The sequence below is a fragment of the Malaclemys terrapin genome, chromosome 1 (genome assembly GCF_027887155.1).
Source record: "Malaclemys terrapin pileata isolate rMalTer1 chromosome 1, rMalTer1.hap1, whole genome shotgun sequence".
Classification (NCBI taxonomy): Eukaryota; Metazoa; Chordata; order Testudines; family Emydidae; genus Malaclemys; species Malaclemys terrapin.
The window spans coordinates 239907919-239929651 of record NC_071505.1 but is presented as its reverse complement, the minus strand read 5'-3'; the positions used below and the strand labels follow the sequence as shown (position 1 = coordinate 239929651).

Here is a 21733-nt window from a genome sequence, read left to right as displayed (position 1 = left end):
TACAACCAGTCTCCTTTTCATATTTTATGCATTATCCTGCCATTTTTATTGACTAAAACAAACTTGGTGTGAATGTATCTAAAACTCACTGGGAAAAATTATCATATATTACTTTTATGTGGCCTGGTGCTTTATAGATAAATACAAGATGATGGCCCTGCCCTGAGGTACTTACAATCTACAAGTAAGACTAGGGATGTTGGCAAACACCAGGGGCAGATAAGGCAAAACATGACACGTGAGGATTTGCTGAAACCAAATATGGTCTTTCATGCTTCTCTGTGATTTTAAACTGCCTCTTTCTCTCCCCCTCCTCCATACCCCAGATGAGATGGCCTTTTGGTGGCAGTAAGTGGCCCTCAAGCCACCTTCAGCTCTCACTTTCTATTACAAAACCTCAATTACAAGCTCTTCAATAGTCCTAATTTAGATTTTACAAATAAATTGGAGCTGAAAATAGATATTAGGCCATTAGGCTGGGTAATGGGCAGCTGGAGCACATGGAGAAGAGAAAAGAGGATACAAAAAGGAAATACAGCAATGAAGTATGGCAAGAATTATATTAAGAACAACAGAGGTGCACCAGGAGGAGGAGTCATTGAGAGCACAAGAGAGACAGGCTCCCTGCTCTCAGTTCCAGTGCCTGGCCCAGAGCAGCCATTACAGGGAAAGTTCAGCTTTGCCCCAGTAGCGCTGCGATGGAGGGAGCATGTCCAGTTGCTCTGGCCGGATGGCACATGTGCAGTCTGGTTATCACTAAGAGCTGTGAGAGGCTCGCACATGCTCAGTGAGGGTGGACTCTTCAGAGGTTTTAGCAGCTAAAATCCAAGAAGTCTCCACTGGACATGTGCGAACTAAGATTATTCAAAGGTTTATAACTTGGCCACATTTGGGAGGATTTTCATGAGAATAGCAAAAGGCACATTCCTGACACAAAGGCTAGCCCCCTGCCAAAAGTCAAGTCCCTGTTCCAAAGCATGAGGGCCCGAGACCATTTCAAAGAAAAGGTCTTAAGAGGTTTTTACCATGGGCAAAACAATGTATTTTTCCCTAGCCTTGTTCTTGGAAACAGATAAACAGTTTTAGGTTAAATTAAAAAAAAAAAAATCAGCCTGAGGCAGACAATCAGCATGGAGAATTTCAGCACAAACAGTTAAAGCCTGGCAAAGTTAAAAGCAACTGAAAAAATAGTCTTATAATCGGAAGCGACAGGCAACCTTAATAATAGGCAGTACTATCAGCCCCACCTATAATTCAGGAGCCATGTCTAAAAGCAATAGGACACCACAGAGTTAATATTAGTCACCTACATGCACAACTCTGAGGCGGTATAAAATATTTGCCTTGTCTTTCATGATCACTAATAAACATCTTGTTGTGACTTATTAATGTAGCATCTTATTTTGCATAACAGACCTGTCTTCTTTCCTAGCATGCAAACCATCAAATTCCTACCTTAGCTGCTACTGGTGTGCATGTCACAGAAACACTTCAGTGGAATTGCCAGTGGAAGTTGCTTTTGATCTTACACAACTGATATAAAAGTAGCAAGTATTAATATGGCATTTAAAAATAATTCTATATAAGGACTATATAAGTTGCAGGACTTGGTTTATAACTACAGAGTCAATTAAATGTTGTATGTATCTATCTAATACAAGCTACCCATCAGATTTCAATAGAGAAACTAAACCCAGTACATTACTTCAAAGTCCAGCACATGCAATCTGGGAAAAAGTAATTTATAGGACAAAAACCTCCCAAACACTGAACTGAACAATACTAAAGAGGCCATTGCATCTAGTTCCTATTCCTACCTTTAAGTCAGAATCATTTAGAACAATGAAATCTGATTGATGGATACCGACTGACAGTGCCAGAGGCAAATCTACCAGCAACTACTGCAACATTTGACTTAAAAATAAAAAATAAAGGGTCTATTACTGCCATAACACGCAACGAGCATTTTCAGATTATTTTATTAGTCCCCATTTCTTGGAGAGTTCAAAGCATAGTGGAGATATTTTGATGGCTTTTAAATATATCTTGGATATTTTTTTGAAGTCAGTATTACATCCTGCCTACCTACATTTCCCTGGTAGTTTCAATTCTTCTGATTCAAAGTCCACTAAAGTCAATGGAAAGACTCCCACTGAAGTCAGGGGGCTTTGACTGAGCCCATGCTGTCCTGGGCCCAGTGCAGTTACTACAGCAATGGAAGGACGCTGGAGGCTATGCAGGGCCGGGGCAAGGAAGTTTCGCCTAGGGCGCGAAACTTCCACCTTGCGTGACCCACCCCTGCCCTGTGGCAGCTCCCCACCCCCCCCTCCGCCCTGAGGTGCCCCCGCTGCAGCAGCTCCCCCCACCCTCTGCCATGAGGCACCCCCCCACACGCCAGCTCCCCCCCCCCCCCCGGGGAGCCGTGCAGCAGCTCCCCACCCAGCTCACCTCTGCTTTGCCTCCTCCCCGAGCACGCTGCCCCTGCTCTAATTCTCCTCCCCTCCCAAGCTTGCGGCGCCAAACAGCTGATTGGCGCTGCAAGCCTGGCAGGCGGGAGAAGTGGAGCGGCTGCTGCACTGGGAGAGGGAGTCTAAGCTGCACATGTCAGCGCGCCACTGGCAGCCCAGCCCAGGAATGCTGTAAAAAAAAATTGGGGACATCGCTTTTTGGCACCCCCAAATCTTGGCACCCTAGGCAACTGACTAGTTTGCCTTAATGGTAGCACCGGCCCTGAAGCTATGACATCTATAGTGTAGACAATTTCTTAAAGGAGTGAAACCTATCAAGAACTTATTTTAAGTAAGCAATTATGACTCTGGATACACACAAAGGAAGTCTCTCTCTTTCTGGTTCAGGGGATCAGAATTTAATTTAGAGTAACCTGTCTTACTTTATTCAACTACATTGGCCTACCATTTTCTTGCATTACTTGAGTCATAGTATATGTGAACTCAGCACTTCTTGACTGGTTTTCTTCTAAAAATTTTAGTCCCATTAGCTTTCTGAATTGGTGGCAATGTATGAATATGTTTGACAGTATATCTGAATCAGTACACATTTCTATATTTCAGCTCATTCTGAAATGTATTACAAGTCAGTGCAGATAGGTGCACAAACACCCATTTATGCCTGGCTGAGCTTTTGAAAATGTTGGCTTCTCCCAAGGATGCAGTTTGTGGAAGAACCATAATTTTATCACTGATGATATGTTATTTGTGTGCAGATGATATCAAAACATATCCCCTTTGTCAAATCTTACTGCAGCAATCTCAGTACTCACTGATTGAAACTAAAGACCTAATCATTCAGAACCCTTTCAGAATAAATACAGATATGACACGGGCTGCTTCTAAGGAGTACTCATGAGCTTTTTGAGGCATACGGGGGAAGAGAAGGAAGTTGCTGTTTTGCTTCCATCTTAGCACCTTCCAGTAGGAGTAATTTGTCCTCAAAGAGGACTTCAGAGGTAAAATCCTGGTCTTATTGAAATCAATGGGAGTTTTGTCATTGACTTCAATTGGGCCCTAGTATCGGCCTGGAATCTTAACACAACCTCAACCCTTGATGCAAGAAGCATATTAGTTCCAGTCAAACTTCCTTTTCCTGTTTGGAAACATGGGCCTACATGAACCACAGTGAAGCAGGTAAGCGCTCTGAGGTAGTTTGATAGGAAAGGCAATGTTAGTATATCTTTGTTTATTACAATCTCATTTTTCCATATCTAAGCTGAACATAATGCTGCTGGTCATAATTATTAATAGTAGATTCCAGTGGATATATAATAAAGAATCCAGAGCCACTATTTGCTTTGTTATAGTATAAATAAAAATGTTGATAATATATTGAACTGGGGGTAAAATTCTATAGTAATGTTAACAGTTATAGTATCAAAAAAGACATCTTTATAAATCACAATGAACTTTTAGAATTCATAATTTCAATGTATGTTTAGAATTTACAACAATGGATTCACAATTTTCAACATCAAGAAACATCCACAGATTTTCTCTAGTGCAAATTTAGCATCTAAGGATGTGACTAGAAAGCACCTGCTGGAGGATCTCATTCATCACTTGGGTTTCTACAGTCCTGTTCTCTACACAAAAAATATGTGGGTCTTTTATCCAGGCTATTTTTGAACATCTCTACAGTTGGTGACTCAACAAGCTTCCTCAGCATATTGCATGCTAGATGTTATTTTTAATGTCTTTCTTTTAATTAACAGTTCTGTTTTTCCAAAATAACTAGCACTAACTATTTAAGTTCTACACCAACTCATTAATTTCAACAGAGAGTCCTGTGGCACCTTTAAGACTAACAGATGTATTGGAGCATAAGCTTTCGTGGGTGAATACCCTCTTTGTCAGATGCATGTGGGTATTCACCCATGCAAGCTTATGCTCCAATACATCTGTTATTCTTAAAGGTGCCATAGGACTCTCTGTTGCTTTTTACAGATCCAGACTAACATGGCTACCCCTCTGATACTTGTCATTAATTTCAAACATTTGGGGCAAGATCTTCAGCTGGTGAAAATCTGTGAATGCACTTCAATGGAACTGTGCCGATTTATACCAGCGGAGCACTTGGCCTGTTACGAGCCAAACTCTATCCTGATACATTAGCATCCAGCTATCTCTGTATTTGAAGGAGAAGAGTGTAGCATTTGGCTCTCAAACTTGCAATTGTAATGGCAATTTGTTTTCAAGGGTCATTGTCAAGGCTTATAAATAATAAATATTTCTTCAGCCTTCTTTTCTTGTATATCTTTATCCAGGTCATGCATTTTAAAAACCCTTCCCCCCGCAAAAAAAAACCAAATGGTTCAAGTGCTCTTTTTGGTAAATATATGCCAACATACCCCACTTACACAGGGAACTCTGCAACTTACAAATTAACATGCAGTATGTGTGAAAAAGAGATAAAGCAATTTCAGTAAGCAAACATATTTCCAGGGTGGTATTACATTGGTCTCAAACTTTTCTATACTGGGATCCTGTTGACGTTGCTTCTCATTTAGCTAGAACACCCCTTTTACTTAGCAATATAGGAAGGGTAGGGTGGTGATGACCACACACTGAGAACCCCAGGTGTACTGTGAACAGAGTACAGTATCCCTAAGGACAATGTATGTCTCAACAGAGTGTCTACCCTATGTCTTCCAACTGAAGAACCGATCTCTCAGACTGTGATGCAATTCCGCTTACATTCTTACTCAGTCCTGTCTAGCTTCTGTAGGGATTTCAACCAATCAGACCCAATTAAAAAAGACACTTTAGACATCATGTGTATCATGCACATCTTTTCCCACAAGGCAGTAAATTGGCACCACCACAGTGATGGAGCTGTTTGAGTAAAAGGGCTAGTGGAGTACTTCATTTACTAAAGCACCCAAAACCTCTTGACCATTTTATTCTGTTTGTTACTCTGGCGGTGAGGTGCCGAAATAATACTACTTTGCACCTTTAATATAACGACTACTTTACAGAGCTGGATATGGGTTATCCCCATTTGAAGATGAGGAATAAGAGGGTAGCTGTGAGACTCTCACTCTGTCAGATATGCAGAGGATGTTGAGATGGGAAGAGAACAATAATAATCATATAAGATCAATTGGAAGACAATCAGTACAAATATTAGGCATTAATTTAAATGAGTCCAAACTATTTTAAGCTCTGAGGTCAACAGGGCATGAGGTTTCCTTTTGGTTTTGATCATGTCGTAACAGATGAGCCATTTAAAAAGACCGTGTAGTGAATAGGTAATGACAGCAATGTTCCTTACCTGCTTGTTCATAAGTATGTAGATAATTGGATTGAATACGGTACTGCTCTTTGCCAGGATGGAAGGTATGACATATGCTACTGGAGAAACTGCACCTGGACTACCAAATGTTGCAAGCAATGCTATAACTCCATAAGGCATCCAGCATATTAGATAACAGATTATTGTAGTAATCACCATGAAGAGAACATGGTATTCCCTTTTACGGGCAGCATTCTTCCGGATTTTTCCAACCTAGTGAAAGGTAAACAATAATATCAAATTATGAAGAAGCTAGAACGGTCGTTTTATCGCTCAAACAGCTTATAAATCTCAGACTACAATTCAAAGTATCACATTCTGACTGACAAAAATAACTATAGAAGCAAACTGAGGGCGTGATCCAAAACTGATTGAAGTCAATGGGAGTCTTGCCATTGACTCCTCTGGACTTTGGAGGAAGCGCTGAGTGCATAATGCTATCTGTCAATACAAACCAGAATTCCACTAGAGTTTTAAGAAAAGGCAGAAAGATGACAAAGTCATCACTTATTTTTTCTTGTCTCCTAAAACATCCCCAGGTGTTTTATAAAAAATGTACAATAATTTAACTCAGTTTTTTCCAGTATACAGGACTTGTTTGAAATGGAATAACTTCATGATATTTACATAGGACCATTAAAAGTTTATCTGGTTGAGATATCAAAATGAACAAAACATTATTAGCACATGTCCTGAGAGTTATAACAAACTTTCTCTTACTGGACTGTTTCGACTATATCCATACCCCTGATGGCCTTGATAATATTAGTGAGTGCACAGAAAACACCCCCTTAGGCAGAAACCTCACTAGATACTGAAGAGGAATAGACTGTGTTTTGTGAATATGTTCCCTTTTTTGTTTGTTTCTCCAAGTGCCCCCTACACATGGAATATTCTTCCTGATCATCTATGCCACCGAACCTCCTTGCTCCTCCATCCCCCCTACTTACAGCCCGACTTTTCCCACAATATTTTAAACAATGATCCTCTCATTAATAAAATAAAAAGTGTAATTCTAAAAGACACTCTCTTTAAGGCCTCTTAACCATGGCAGAGAGGGATCTAGGGACTTTGGTGAAAATGAGTCAGACCCAAAGGATCAAGAAACAAAAGGGCAGCTCACATTAACAGAAATTGTTAAACACTTCAAACAAAAAACAGATAAGAGTTTGAAGTGAACTGATTTTGGACAGATTCTGTTGTAGACTGCAGAAATGCACATAATGAAGGCTCTGTTTCAGGGAAAAAACATGTACGTGAAATCATTAGAGCCGAAGGTAGAAACTGTTGACAATTTGAGAGGTATAGTATCTTCCATTGCAATCTGCAGCACTTAAGCCATGCAAATTCTAATGGCATTTGTATGCTCAACCCTCTATATACTAAGTTGAGAGAGAGAATGTATGTATACACCCCTGACTGCAAGTTAGCAACAAATATTATTATTTACTGTGATTAATGTGAAGTTATATGGAAGGCAGAGTAATATGATGTGATGTCAGTCTTTTTGGTGTAGTGTTTGTCTGGTACCACAGTAGCAAAACAAATACATTTTATTCTAGCGTGTGTACATAAAGCAAACACACTACTGCACTACACAGAAGGATTTTGCCAAATTTCCCAGGGCTCTCTAATACCAATTCTCTCTGTAAGTAGCAATAAAGAAATCTGGCTTTTCTGAAAATGTAGGGGGAAAAACATTTAGTAGGAACAAAGCTGCTTATATATACATTTTATCCTATGAGACATATTAATAGATGAAAGGTCCAATCATGCATTGCTTGTTCTTATAAAACTCCCACTGGCTGTAATGGAAATTTTGTCTGATTACAGAGTGCAGGTCCAGCTCCTCTGGGAGCTGGAATAATATTAGGGATTTAATATTAATAGAGGCAGGCAAAGTCCCCAGCTCAGCCACGTTAATCAGAGTTAAAGGTTATCAGTGAAGGCAGGGGCCTCAGTCAGCACATTTGTGCTCCCTATTTTAGATAATGGCCCTGCCCTAAAGAGTTTATGAAGAAGGGAGGCCATGTAAAAGCAAAGTGCTCGTGCTGTGATGTTTGGCACACAGCTAGCTAGTTCCATAGGTTTTATGGGTTTATTTTTACCAGTGTTGCCAATTCCTGTGATTTTATTGTGAGTCTCACAATATTTGATGTTTTAGTTAAAGCCCCAGCTCCCGGAAACAAGGGATTATGTGAGCATCTCAACAGTCATTTAAAAAAGGAAATTTCTAGTCCTCGTGGTTGCAGAGAAAAGCTTGAAAATGTGACCCAAGTGCACCCTAAAGGCTCAAAAGCCAGAAGGCAAATAAAAAAATTGCCAAATGTATATTTTTAAAATCTCATGATTTTTAAGGGGCCTGACCCATGATATTTTTATGTTTGGAGTTGGCAGTACTGTTATGTGTTTATGTGATCATGCAAGTTAGGTAAACTCTCTCCTGATTCCTGATTTTTTTATATCATGCTCTTCCCTACCCTCCTTCCCAATAATAATCCTTAGCTCTTATATAGCACTTTTCATCCGTCAATCTCAAAGCAGTTTACAAAGGAGGTCAGCAGCATTAGCCCCATTTTCAGATGGAGAAACTGAGGCTCAGAGGGGGAATGTGACTTGCCCAAGGTCATCCAGCAGGTTAGCGGCAGAGCTGGGAATTAAACCCAGGTCTACTGCGTCCCACTCCAGTGCTCTATTGGCTAGTCCTGTCCATATGCCCCATTCCTTGTCAATCAATCTTCTTTCTCTTCCTGCTTCAGCTCCCTGTCCCCATCACAAACCTTGACCTCACATTTACATTCTAGAGCAGGGGTAGGCAACCTATGGCACGCGTGCCAAAGGCAGCACGTGAGCTGATTTTCAGTGGCACTCACACTGCCCGGGTCCTGGCCACCGGTCCGGGGGGCTCTGCATTTTAATTTAATTTTAAATGACGCTTCTTAAACATGTTAAAAACCTTATTTACTTTACATACAACAATAGTTTAGTTATATATTATAGATGTATAGAAAGAGACCTTCTAAAAACGTTCAAAGTATTACTAGCATGTGGAACCTTAAATTAGAGTGAATAAATGAAGACTCGGCACCCCACTTCTGAAAGGTTGCCGACCCCTGGTCTAGAGTCAGTACTATTTCATTAAAATCAACCAATCAATCACATACAACCAGTTAATCCTCACTTTAGAATTTGAAAGCTCCCAGACCTAGGCTTGGGGCTTAGGGTACTGGCCTCACCTACTGTACCTCCTTGCCATTTCTCAAAGAAGCTCAAGTCCAGCCACTGCTGCTTTTAGTGGTGGTGGACGGAGAGGGCAGGGATTTTGAGTCGGTCTGCTGCATTCTAGGATATCTTTAGCAAACCAAGACGTGCCAGAGGATATCAGGAAGTGCTGGAATGTTTAAAAGGGTAGCTAAAATGTAATTATGTTCTGCAGGGGTGTTCAACCTATGGCCCACAGGCTATGCACAGTCCACCGGAGCATTTCATAAAGCCCACAGCCTGCTTCAACACAATATACTAGCAGGCCATTCATTAGCGTTTTGTCATCATGTTTACATCATTTTAGTTTACACAAATAAACTTTAATAGCTTTAATAGCTTAATAGCTTTGACAGGATAACGCCTTGTAGATGGGGGGAAGCTGAAGATGTGGTATATCTTGACTTTAATAAGACTTTTGATACTGTCTTGCATGACCAGCTCATAAACAAAGTAGGGAAATGCAATCTAGATGGAGCTACTATAAGGCGGGTGCATAACTTGTTGGAAAACTGTTTCTGGAGAATAATTATCAGTGGCTCACAGTCAAGCTGGAAGGGCATAACAAGTGGGGTCCTGCAGGGATCAGTTTGGGGTCTGGTTCTGTTCAATATCTTCATCAATTATTTAGATAATGTCATAAAGAGTACACTTATAAAGTTTGCAGATGATAAGCTGGGAGAGGTTGCAAGTACTTTGGAGGACAGGATTAAAATTCAAAATGGTCTGTACAAACTGGAGAAATGGTCTGAAGTAAACAGGATGAAATTCAATAAGGATAAATATGAAGTACTCCACTTCAGAAGGAACAATCAGTTGCACACATACAAAATAGGAAATACTGCTTAAGAAGGAGTACTGCAGAAAGGGATCTGGGGGGCATAGTGGACCACAAGCTAAATATGAATCAACAGTGTAACGTTGTTGCAAAAAAAGCAAACACCATTCTGGGATGTATTAGCTGGAGTGTTGTAAGCAAGACACGAGAAGTGATGGAAGAGGTAATCTGTCTCAATGTAGCTATCAAGCCTGATAACATGGTAACTGGTACTTTATGAATATCAAGATATACAGAATGGCTTCGAGTTTACTGTAGGTAGATTACTATGGGAAACCTGGTAAAAAGGGGGATTTAACTTCAAATGACTGTGTTCAAAACAAATGCTAATACCAAAGATATGTAAGATCCCTCTAGAAATCAGGAATCAAACAAAAACTTCTGCTTTATCAATGGCCTGTTATTCTCCTATGCGAACTGATTCAACACAGCACTTAAGCACATGCTTAGATCCCACTGATTTAAATGGGATTGCTTTGGCTGAATTGGAGTCATAATGCGTATGTTAAAATCAGCAGAAAATACAAAATGAATAAGTCATGGCATCATAAAAAGGGTGCTTTACTCTTATTTATTTTAATATCATTGTTATGATTACAAGGTCAAGTCGAGATCGAGGATATTTTATTAACCTAACTCTGGCATTATTGGAATCTTGGGTATTGAAGCTGGAATAGTTATTGAGCCTAATATTAATGTTTCAGCCTAAAATGCAAATACAATGATAGACCCAAATTAAGGGCCATGTACAGCCCTTGACCCATAGATTTTATTCCCATTAATATCAATTAAGCTCTCTTGTGGACTTAGGGAAGTCTATGTTCCTCTACCATTAATCATTTTAGCTGAGAGGATTCTCTTACCATAGTAGCTAAATGTTTCTTAATAGTATTCTGACTTGGTAAACACATTCTCATGCATTAAGTCAACCGGTTATTGCTCCATCATATACTGCTGGTAGGATTTATTTCCCAGGACCAGATTTGCACACAGCATAGAAGTCCTAAAATAGTTAAATTCATTCGTTTTTTCTCACATGTCTTTGACAAAATCCAGTGAGTACAGATATTTTGGTTTCCATAATACAGCCTGGTTTTAGAAAGGGAAACTTATTGCCTTCTTTTGTTGCCTCAGATTTATGCCTCATCCACTTCTTGTTCCAGCAAACTAATGCTAATGGGTACATATCACACTGAATCAAACCTATCTATGGGTTTGCACTGAAATTCATTCAGTTTGTTGGAAAACAATTTAAGCTCTTTCATTTTCAGGATCAGCAAAACTATATGATACTGATCTCTCAGAGAGCTTAATCTTCACCTGTGCACTAAACCACCTTTCTACTCGCTGATCCTGGCTGTCCAGGAATAAAATCACCCCTGGAATGACATTCATGTACTTCATAGCTTTAGACTTTTAGAACTTCTCTGCACCCAGCAGCCACAGCTAACCTCCCCACCCACCAGAACCAACTCATAAGGTGGTTGGGGTTTCAGTGGAGCAAAGCATGTAGCTACCTTCCCTAGAGGGGAGTCATGACCATTGTGGCCTGTGCATTCTGGCACTTCATCCCTGACCTTCCCTCATGCCTCCACTGGGACTCATCGGAACCATCCCCAGGAAATAATTCAATCTATAAGTCCATTCAGTCCTGAGTGTGAGGTGTGACAGCAACGAATTAGAAGCAGGTGGTAAGAGCTTTTGATTGTTACCAATTTAGGTCAGACTAGAGTTGATGATCTCAAAGTGAAAGACCTAGTATCTTATTAAGAATTTCCTAAACCATCCAGTCCACAGAAAATATGGAATCTTAAGAAGAAGGGACTGGGTGTATTCCCACCCAAAATTTTATAGAAAATTGTTTCTACTGATCACTGCTGGTAGAAAAATAATTTGAATGTAAATAACCTTGGACGTAACATTTGAGAATTAATATGCCTGCAGGTTTTTCTGGCAAACTGTTGTATTCTGAATATCAAACACACCTCACAGCCTTTTCAGTCTCCATTTTCCACATCTTATTTTCTTCACATATATGATTTTTTCAGACAGATGAATGATGTGGAAGTGCTGCTGTAAATGTCAGCTAATGCTCCCTTGCCCTGGTTTGCACCAAACATACTCCACTACCACTAAAGGATATAAAAATAACATTTCAGAGATGTGAATATTGCCATAAACAATACATCTGGTTATGAAATTAGACAAAAATGCTGTAGGGACTTCATCTTTAGCATGATCCTTCTTGACCTTAGAAAGAGGTTTTTTCCCTTATTACCCCCCAGACTTTCACACTTCATTGTCTGACTTTCTCTTTTTCCATCTACTTGACACTGTTTACTTTAGCTTCTTCAGTTCATCAGTCCCCTGGAGAAAGAATATTTTCAATGGGCCAGATTATGATTGGCCTGGCCCACACATGAAGCACATGAGCTTCTCCCAGCCTTGTCACCCCATGAAAGGACCAGATGCCCAAGGAGCCCCTGTTGGGTGGGGCAGAGGTCCTTGATTTGTAACTGTGTGTCTGAAGGGTTGTTCTCCAGAAGGCAGTACTTTAGACTGCCGGAACACATCAGGGAGCTGCAGACAACAGGCTTTAGTTACTGTGTTTTGCTATAATTAAATAACAATAATTAAATTGTAGTACTGCCAAACCCAAGTGTTCAAACTCTCTGAGCCAGGCCTCCCCAAAAATCATGAAATTTTAACAATTATATTACAATTTGCCTCCTGGTGTTGAAACCTTTAGGTTTCATCTTTTTGACTTTTCTCTGCAACAACGAAAGGTAGAAATGTATGGGTTGGTTGGGGGGTTTTTTAAATGAAAGCTGAGATGCTCAGGTAATCACATGATTCCAGTAGCTGGAGCTTTAAAAAAAACACCAAGTATTAGACCTGTGATAAAACTGAGAGTTGGCGTGGGTGTAATTAAATATAATCTCTGTGCCTTAATGCAGAGTAAACTACACCTGTGAGCAGGGACTGCTTGCCATCTCTTATCTCTCTAGAGAAAATTACCTGAAAGGCATAAGTGGGATGGAGGTGGGACTAGTTCCTCCCCCATAATACTAGCCTGCAGAGCAGAGCCAACATCCCAATGCCAACAAGTTGCACCATTCCAATGGATGGCGCTGAATGCACATTCCTGAGGCACACCAGGAACTCTAGGAGAGATTGTGTCTCCTGAAGCAGTTTCTCCTGGTGCTCTCTCAGCTGTGCACCATTCTTTGCTTGCAGCAGTGTGTATCTTGCACAAACTATATCTAATGGCTGGATTTATTTTTTAAATAAAAAATGAAAAGCAGAGTAATTTGTAAAAAGAAAAAGGGATATCTACTATCCTTCCTGCACCTGGAATTGGCAGCAAGAAGGCCTGAGTTCAAAATCTAGGGGTTCATCTTAAAAATACAACACAGAACCATCTCAAACACCTATCCAGTAATCTAGGAAAACTTACCACCAGCCCTGGGTGCCTCAAAGAGGCAATACAAACTCTGAGTGTGTTCAACAAAAGAGAACTTTTAATAAAAGTTGAAAGGGAACCAGACATTAATTTGGGAAACTACCACAACCACACCCACACAAAAGCATGTGTCCATGAGCAAACCAGACCCCACAGTACACAGGGACAGTGTCCCTTGCCTCAGTTTCCCAGTCCAATGAATGAATGTGCCTTTAGCACATCACTCCCCTCTCCCTCCACTGCACCCCATTCTCAGTTGGTTGTCCTTGATCCAGAATTCAGAGGTTCACCTCCTACCCCTTGGCAGGGGAGCACTGAGCAATGCCTCAGCTGCTCCTCTGCCACTGGCTCACAGAGAGAGCAGAAAGGGGACGTGGGTGCAGCGAGCTCTGTAACTGTGACTTATTGGTGGCAGCGTGTGGGGGCTCATGACAGTGGCAAATTTCCAGTAAGTGGCAACGGCAATAAAAACAAGTATTGCAGAAGGAACAAGCAAGAGAAAATTGTGTGATCTTTTTGGGGAGAGAGTGGGAAAAGGCAGACAAGGAACATGACCTATGAGTAGCTCAGGAATGAGGAGCTAGTGGAGTTGTTCTGGGGAACCAGACTAAGACACAAGGCCCTGCTAGGGGTGACTGAAGTTAGGTTTGTCTACTCTACCATCAGAGAATGGCAAGACTTTAGGTAAGACATGAGTATAGACTGTGACGCTGGTAAACAGAGTGTCAGCTCTGGCCAAGGCCGTAGGCACTAGCTAAGATCTGACAAATTCATAGCTGGAAACCAAACCAGTTCACCTGTATGTTAGTTTTGTTTAAAATAGATATTAGTCTCATAAGAATGTATTTAGTGGTTTGACTGTGAAATGCTTGTAAGTTGCTGCATGCATGAATCTCACTTTTAATGTCGGCATTCCATGCTATAAGGAAATATGTAAGTTTTGCTTTTTAATTTTGAAAATGTTTGCTCTGAACTTGTGAACCCAGGCATGGGATTCAGCGCCCCTCTGCCTCCACCCATTCAGGAGGCCTATCAGGATTAAACAAGCAGTTAAGGAACATCACAACACAAAGGATTGGTGAATGGCCCTATCACACCTTGGAAACGCTATGTGCAAGGGAGCTCATCTCATGGACTGGAAGGCCAAATGTAAAAGATAAAAAAAACAGTCACAAGAAAAATATTTCATCTCTTTGCTGTTTGAACTCTCACAGGGCCAGAGACTCTAAACTGAAGCGAGAGATTCCCCCAAAGTTATCCCTGGGTTTGCCCTGAAAGACATTTTGAATTGACAGATCACTACCACTCTGTCACTCTTAGGATTTAGACTGCAACTCATCTGTGTGTATATGTTTGCATACTTTAACCTGTAAATAACACTCATTTCTTTTTCCTACTTAATAAACTTTTAGATCATTTATTGCCAGACTGGCAACAGACATTGTCTTTGGTGTAAGCTCTAGGGTACCAATTAATCTGGGGTAAGTGACTGGTCTCTTGGGACTGGAAGCAACCTGAATATTGTGTGATTTATCACTGAGTCCAGCTTGCCTGGGCGGCAAGACAGACTGGAAAGTCTAAGGGGACTGTCTGTGGCTCCATGGTAAGACTGTTACACTGATCCAGGAGTTCACATTTGTTACTGGCTTGGTGATGTGTAATTATAGTACACATCGCCAGTTTGGGGTGTCTGCCCCCTTTTTGACTGTCTGCACTGAGGCAGGCACTTACAGTCGTGAGTCACTCCAAACAGCGTGACATTGTTATTCTCTGAATGATTTATTCCTTCTACCAAAACAAATAGTGTTTTGGTTTTGTTAGGCTGTTTTGTCACTGAATACCACTGGTCACAGACTCCTGAAGGGAAGAACCACAGATGCTCAACTCAATTGGATCTGCAGGGTGAGAACATTGGATACGCAGGGTACTGTAGCCCAGAGCCCAGTCTAAGACTGGGAGAATTGCAGAATTCAACCCCAGGATTAGTAAAAGCACAGGGCATGACACCAGAGTGGCTGCACTCAGAGAGGGGATGGAAGTGCAGCTAGTGCTGTAACCATGACATGAAGTATCAAGTCATGTAACAGGAAAAAGAATATAAATTATTAGGTGCTACTCAGCAATGAGGCATGCTGTTATTGAAGTCAATAGGAGATCCTGGGAGCACTTTCGGAAATCAGGCAACTACCAGTAATTTAGATGTCTAAATATGAACATAGGTGACTAACATAAGGATCCTATTTTTGAAAAAACTTGGCAATAAGCTATGGAGAAATTCTTTGTATTTTTCCAATAACCAAGTTCTATTGTTTTATTCTATGTTTTTATTAAATCTTTTAATGCTTTGAGCTGATCTAACTATTCAGTCAGAGCTAAGAAAAATGGAAAATAAAGCAAGCCAATATTTAAAAGCTGGCTTCAGTGCATTTTGCATTGACTGAATCGCTAAAGCAGAGTGTGAAAGGACCTATACTCAGTGTCGATCATTCATTCCCTGCCCATCTATATGCACCTTCTTTCAGAGAAAGTATCTATTCAACTGGATATCTGCAGTATTGCAACTGTGGTTGATCTCTTTAAAGACTGAAGTCAAATTATGAGAAGCTCCAGTTACAAAAGTTGCTGTTTGTTGCCAAGCAATACAATGTTAATATCATTTGTGTGTAGGAAATAAAATTTGCACCCACACCTGGAAGTGTAGTATTGGATGTCAAGAGTAAAACAGTGTCAAGATAGAGTGAAACAATGATAACTGAAGTAGGAAATAAGAACAGTCTTCATTAGACAGCCAGTTAGGAGAAGAGCAACAGTTCATTTCAATTGAGATGGGCAAAGTGATCTGGCCAAAATAAGAACAGTCCAAAAATCTTGTTCCAAAATTCAAATAATAATAATATATGGAGATATACATATCTCCTAGAACTGGAAGGGACCCTGAAGGGTCATTGAGTCCAGCCTCCTGCCTTCACTAGCAGGACCAAGTACTGATTTTGCCCCAGATTCCTAAATGGCCCCCTCAAGGATTGAGCTCACAACCCTGGGTTTAGCAGGCCAAAGCTCAAATCACTGAACTATCCCTTCCCCAAATTCAAATTGGACAAAACTATTTTTACAGTTTGGTTCACTTCCTCTTCCTTTCTATTTGTTTTTAATTTCTGGTTTGCCTCCTTACTTTTGTATTCCAACCAGAACACAATAAGTACTGGAAATTTCACCCAGGAGCCTGTTCACACAAGTTTTCATGCCCCATTTTGCAGACTGACAGCATGCCTCCACTGCAGGGTAAGCCCAGGGTTGGAACTCAGGCTCAAGCCTAACCCCAGTTCCATCTACACACAAATCACACTAACCCAGGGTTTGGGCCTAAGGTCTGAGGCCTCCACAGTGGTGGAGGGTCTGAGCCTGAGTCAAGCCGGGACCTGTGGTTCAAGCCCTATAGCTTTCCAATGTAGAGACAGCCCCACTGAACTTGTGCTCTGGGAATCCACCAAAGAATCCCATGGGCCAACTTTCTTTGTCCTCTAGACAGTCAAGTTTAGCGGACAGTCAAGTTTTTCCACACTGCAACACAAACAAAGGGTTAGAGTGGCCACGTTTTGGAAGGGTGCTAGGAAGTCTGGGATATGGTAGGGTTACCATATTTTGTGCCTCCAAAAGGAGGACACTCCACGGGGCCCTGGCCCCGCCCCCAGCCCCGCCCCTTCCCCCGCCCCCTCCCCAAAGTCTCCGCCCCCTCCCCTGCTTCCCGCGAACATTTAATTCGCGGGAAGCCTGGGCAGGTAAGGGGGGGTGTGGGGGGAGGAGGTGCGGCCCAGGCTGGCCCCTCCGGCAGCTCCAGCCTGGGTCCGCTCGGGCCCTGGGGTGCCGGCCCTGGCCCCCGGCCGACCACCCCCGGCCCGCCCAGCACTGCCGGCCGGCCCCCGGCGGCCCAGCGCACCCCCCCGGCTCCCGGCGTCCCAGCGCACCCCCCCGGATCCCGGCCCCGGCGGCCCAGCGCACCCCCCCGGCGGCCCGACCCCGCGGCCCAGCGCACCCCCCCGGCGGCCCGACTCCCGGCCCCGCGGCCCAGCGCACCTCCCCGCGGCCCGGCTCCCGGCCCGACCCCCCGGCTCCCGGCCCCGGCGGCCCAGCGCACCCCCCCGGCGGCCCAACCCCGCGGCCGAGCGCATCCCCCCGGCGGCCCCGCTCCCGGCCCGACCCCCCGGCTCCCGGCCCCGCGGCCCAGCGCACCCCCCCAGCGGCCCGGCTCCCGGCCCGACCCCGCGGCCCAGCGCACCCCCCCCAGCGGCCCAGCTCCCGGCCCGACCCCCCGGCTCCCGGCCCCGCGCAGCCCCCCAGCCCCGCGCACCCCCCCGGCGGCCCGGCCCCGCGGCCCCGGCCCGGCTCCCGGCCCGGCCCCGCGGCCCAGCGCACCCCCCTGGCCCCGCGCACCCCCCCCGGCAGCCCGGCTCCCGACCCCGCGGCCCAGCGCACCCCCCCGGCGGCCCGGCTCCCGGCCCCGCGGCCCAGCGCACCCCCTCGGCGGCCCGGCCCCGCGGCCCAGCGCACCCCCCTGGCCCCGCGCACCCCCCCGGCAGCCCGGCTCCCGACCCCGCGGCCCAGCGCACCCCCCCGGCGGCCCGGCTCCCGGCCCCGCGGCCCAGCGCACCCCCTCGGCGGCCCGACCCCGCGGCCCCGGCCCGGCTCCCGGCCCGGCACTGCGCCCCTGGACCCCGGCCCGGCCCTCCCTCCCAATTTTCCCGGACATGCCCGGCTTTGGGGGATTTCCCCCCGGACGGGGATTTGAGCCCCCAAAAGCCGGACATGTCCGGGAAAATCCGGACGTATGGTAACCCTAGGATATGGCAGGTTGGACTTGGTATCACATAATGCAGTGTAGACACTGGAGCCTCAGGTTGGGACCCAGGGTTCAACAATACATAACCTGGGGTTACAAATTTGTATAGATGATCGAGCCCTAGGTTATAAACCCAGAGTCTGCTAACTCAAGATCTACTAACCCCTGGGCTTACATTGCAGTGCAGATATGCCCTTAGGGCACAGATAGTTTGAAGAACTTTTGTTTGTTTATCCTGACAGAAAGGAGAATTTCAAAAGGTTCATCCAGTCACCACTTTTCAGTTCACTGCAGCCTAGTTGTAACAACAAAAACCCCTACAGCAATATATCCTCAAGAATCCTAGAGTGAACGTCCTAAGTAAGAGATTAAAGTCCAGGACCAGTACAATAGCACTCTCTGAAATGATTCCAGTTCCACATGCAGGGCCAGTAACACAAGCAATAACTGCAAGGTCTAAATGAGTGGATCAGATGATGGTGTAGGGAAGACAGATTTAGGTTTATTAGGAACTGGGGAAACTTTTGTGGAAGGAGGAGCCTATACAGAGGGATGGGCTCCAGCCAGTGGTGAGCTGGAGCAGGTTCCCACAGGTTCACGGGAACCGGTTGTTAAATTTAGAAGACCTTTTAGAACCAGTTGTCCCGGTTCTAAAAGGGCTTTTAAATTTAACGAAAGCTCCAGCAGCTCCCTGCCCCCAGCCCCAGCGCACCTCTGCCTCCTCCCCTGAAGGCTCCCGCTTCCGGCTTCCCGCGAATCAGCTGTTAGCGCGGGAAGCCTGGGAGGGCTGAGAAGGAAGCAGCAGCTTCCTGCAGGTGAGCTGGGGTGGGGGGCACAAGTTGGGCTCCAGGAGGCCCCAGCCCTGACTCTGACTCCGGCCGGGCTGCGCAGCTCCGGGCCAGCCCCCGGCCCCGACTGCGACCCAGGCCCCGACTCCAGCCCTGACTCCAGGCTGGCCCCCGGCCCCCCACTTGAGCCCCCGACTTCGGGCCAACCAGCGGCTCTGGCTCCGGCCCGGCACCCGCGGCTCTCGGCCCCGACTCTGGGCAGCGCAGCCCCTCTCTCCAGGCAGCACAGCAAGGGGGGCAGGGAGCAGGGAGGGGGTGTTAGATAGAGGGCAGGGGGATGGATTAGGGTCGGGACTCAGGGCAGTCAGAGGGCAGGGAACAGGGGAATTGAATGGGGGCAAGGGTCTTGGGGGGGCAGTCAGGAAGGAGCAGGGGTGTTGGATGGGGTGGTGGGGGGACAGCCAGGAGCAGGTTCCAGGGGCAGTCGGGACAGAGAGAAGGGGTGGTTGGATGGGGCAGGGGTCCTTGGGGGCCATCAGGAATGAGAGGAGGGGTTGGATGGGGTGGCAGGGGGCAGTTAGGGGACAGGGAAAGGGGGTGGATGGGGCAGGAGTCCCGGGGGTGGAGTGTCAAGGAAAATGGGGGGTTGGATGGGGCAGGAGTTCTGGGGGGTGGGGGGGGCACAACCCCCTCGTAGGGTGAGGAGGAGGGAACAGGTTGTTAATATTTTGGCAGCTCATCACTGGCTCCACCCAAACCAAAATGGAACCGGACTGCTGGCACATAAAATTAAAAAGGTGGCAGAGGACTTTTTAAACTAAAGTCTGGGGGAAAGCCAACAGGTATGGAGGAGCACACAGTCTGGATGGAGACATCCTTTAAGGTAAGGATGAATTTTTAAGTGGGTACTGTGACGGGATGGCCTAGTCCCTGAGGCCCCCGCCTGGAGGCCTTGTGGCCCTACCACACTACCCCAGAAAAGGGCAATAGAGAGGTCCTCCAAGCTGCCTAGAGCAGCTGTGTGGGAAGCTGCCAAACAGGGCCCAGTGGTGGATACCAGGGATATGCCAGGCATCCAGAAAGCCCTCTCCTTCGCCCCCAAAAAAGGAACAGGTAGCAGTTTAACAAAGAAATGGGTGTCCTGTGGCATGAATACTAAGATCCCATGCAGAACGAAGGCTGCAATAATGGCAGTAACCCCCTCAGCCTACCCAGTAGACTACAGTGAATAGCTCTTCAGACAGAGGTCTGAGAGGGACCCAGACTAACTGGGCAAAAGATTATTAAAAACTCTCTGGTAGAGAAACCTGGGAGAGAAACCCTGATAAACAAGCGCAGAGATTACCATGAATAGCTCTCCAGGTAGAAAGGCTTGAGAGAGAACCTTGATAAAAAGGGGGCAAGGATTATAAAAGCTCTCCAGGTAGAAAGGCCTGGGAGAGATGTACTCTGAGGAAGCAGGGCAAAATTAGTAGAAGACGTGTCACAGAGCTACTTAAGGAAGAAGCCTGAACTAGAAAAATCTCTCCAGGTAAGAGAGGCCTGGGAGGGAACCCTGACCAAAAGGGGCAGAGATTACAAAAACTCTCTGGGTAGAAAGGCCTGAGGGAGAAGATCTTGATCCACTGGGGTGAGAGACCGCCAAATCTCTCCTGGCAGAGAGGCCTGGCAAGGAAACCCTAAGAAACCAGAGCAAGGATTACTAAAGCTCCTAGGTAAGAGAGACCAGGGAGAAAAAGCCCAGACAAATGGGAGCACAGCCAAAGGAACTCTCCAGACAGAAAGGTTGGAGAGAATAAATACCTTGCCAAAGTAGGGTAAAATACTGGGTAAGCAGAGACATTACCTGCAAGAGTACCACCTCAATCTTGTCTGAGGGAGGAGGTGTGTGACAGGTGGACTAGGCCATGAGGGTCCCCTGCTAGAGGCCTTATGACCCTGCCACACCCCACTCCAGAAAAGGGTAGTAGAGAGGTCCTCCAAGTGGCCTAGAGTGGCTGTGTGGGAAGCAGCCAATCTGGGCCCAGCAGGCTAGTATAAGAAGAGCTTCAGGGCCAGAGTAAGTTCAGTTCCTTGTTAGAGCTGGAGGAGAGTAGCTGGTTAGGAGTGAGTCAAAGACTGTTTGCTAGCAGGGACCATGGGAGCAATGAAGGAGCTCCTGGCTGGCTGCAGGGACTGAGCCTGGGGAGGGCTTCAGGAAGGTAGTGTCTCCAGGGAAGAAGTCCTGGGAATATAGCCCTGTACTAGGGCTGATGAGTTTAAAGACTGCAGATATACCCAACCAGAGGGGGCACTCATGAGAGGTATGATGCTGACCCTGTTACAGGTACTTAGTATACTATTGTAGAAGATAGGAAAGAATTTGGCAAAGTATAGATAGGAACTAGTGAGGAAAAGTCAAATCTGAAAGAGTCCCAGTTAAACATAACACATGAAGGCAAGCAACTAAATATTGACAAACTGTACAGTACTTATATACAAATGCTAGAAGTCCATCTAGTAAGATGAGAAGACTAAAATGCCTGCTATTATATGAGGATATTGATATAACAGGCATTGGGGAAATTTGGTGGAATGAGGATAATCAGTGGGACATGGTAATACCAGGATCTAAAATATAGATCCTTCCCTGGTGGGAAGTGTCACTCTTTTTTTTTTTTTTTTTTTAACATAAAGTCAAATAAATTAATCAAACGGTACCATAGAATCTCAATGGATAGAAATTCTATTCTTGAATAACA

General features: G+C 44.9%; 1 protein-coding gene across 1 annotated transcript in view; it reads right to left on the bottom strand.

The window, feature by feature from the left end:
- The window catches only part of LOC128826947 (vertebrate ancient opsin-like), a 134259-nt gene that overhangs the window by 22444 nt on the left and 90082 nt on the right, over nt 1-21733 (bottom strand). The window contains exon 4 of the mRNA XM_054010542.1: nt 5785-6018. Coding sequence (XP_053866517.1) covers nt 5785-6018 — 234 coding nt within the window. The remainder of the gene's footprint in view (nt 1-5784; nt 6019-21733) is intronic.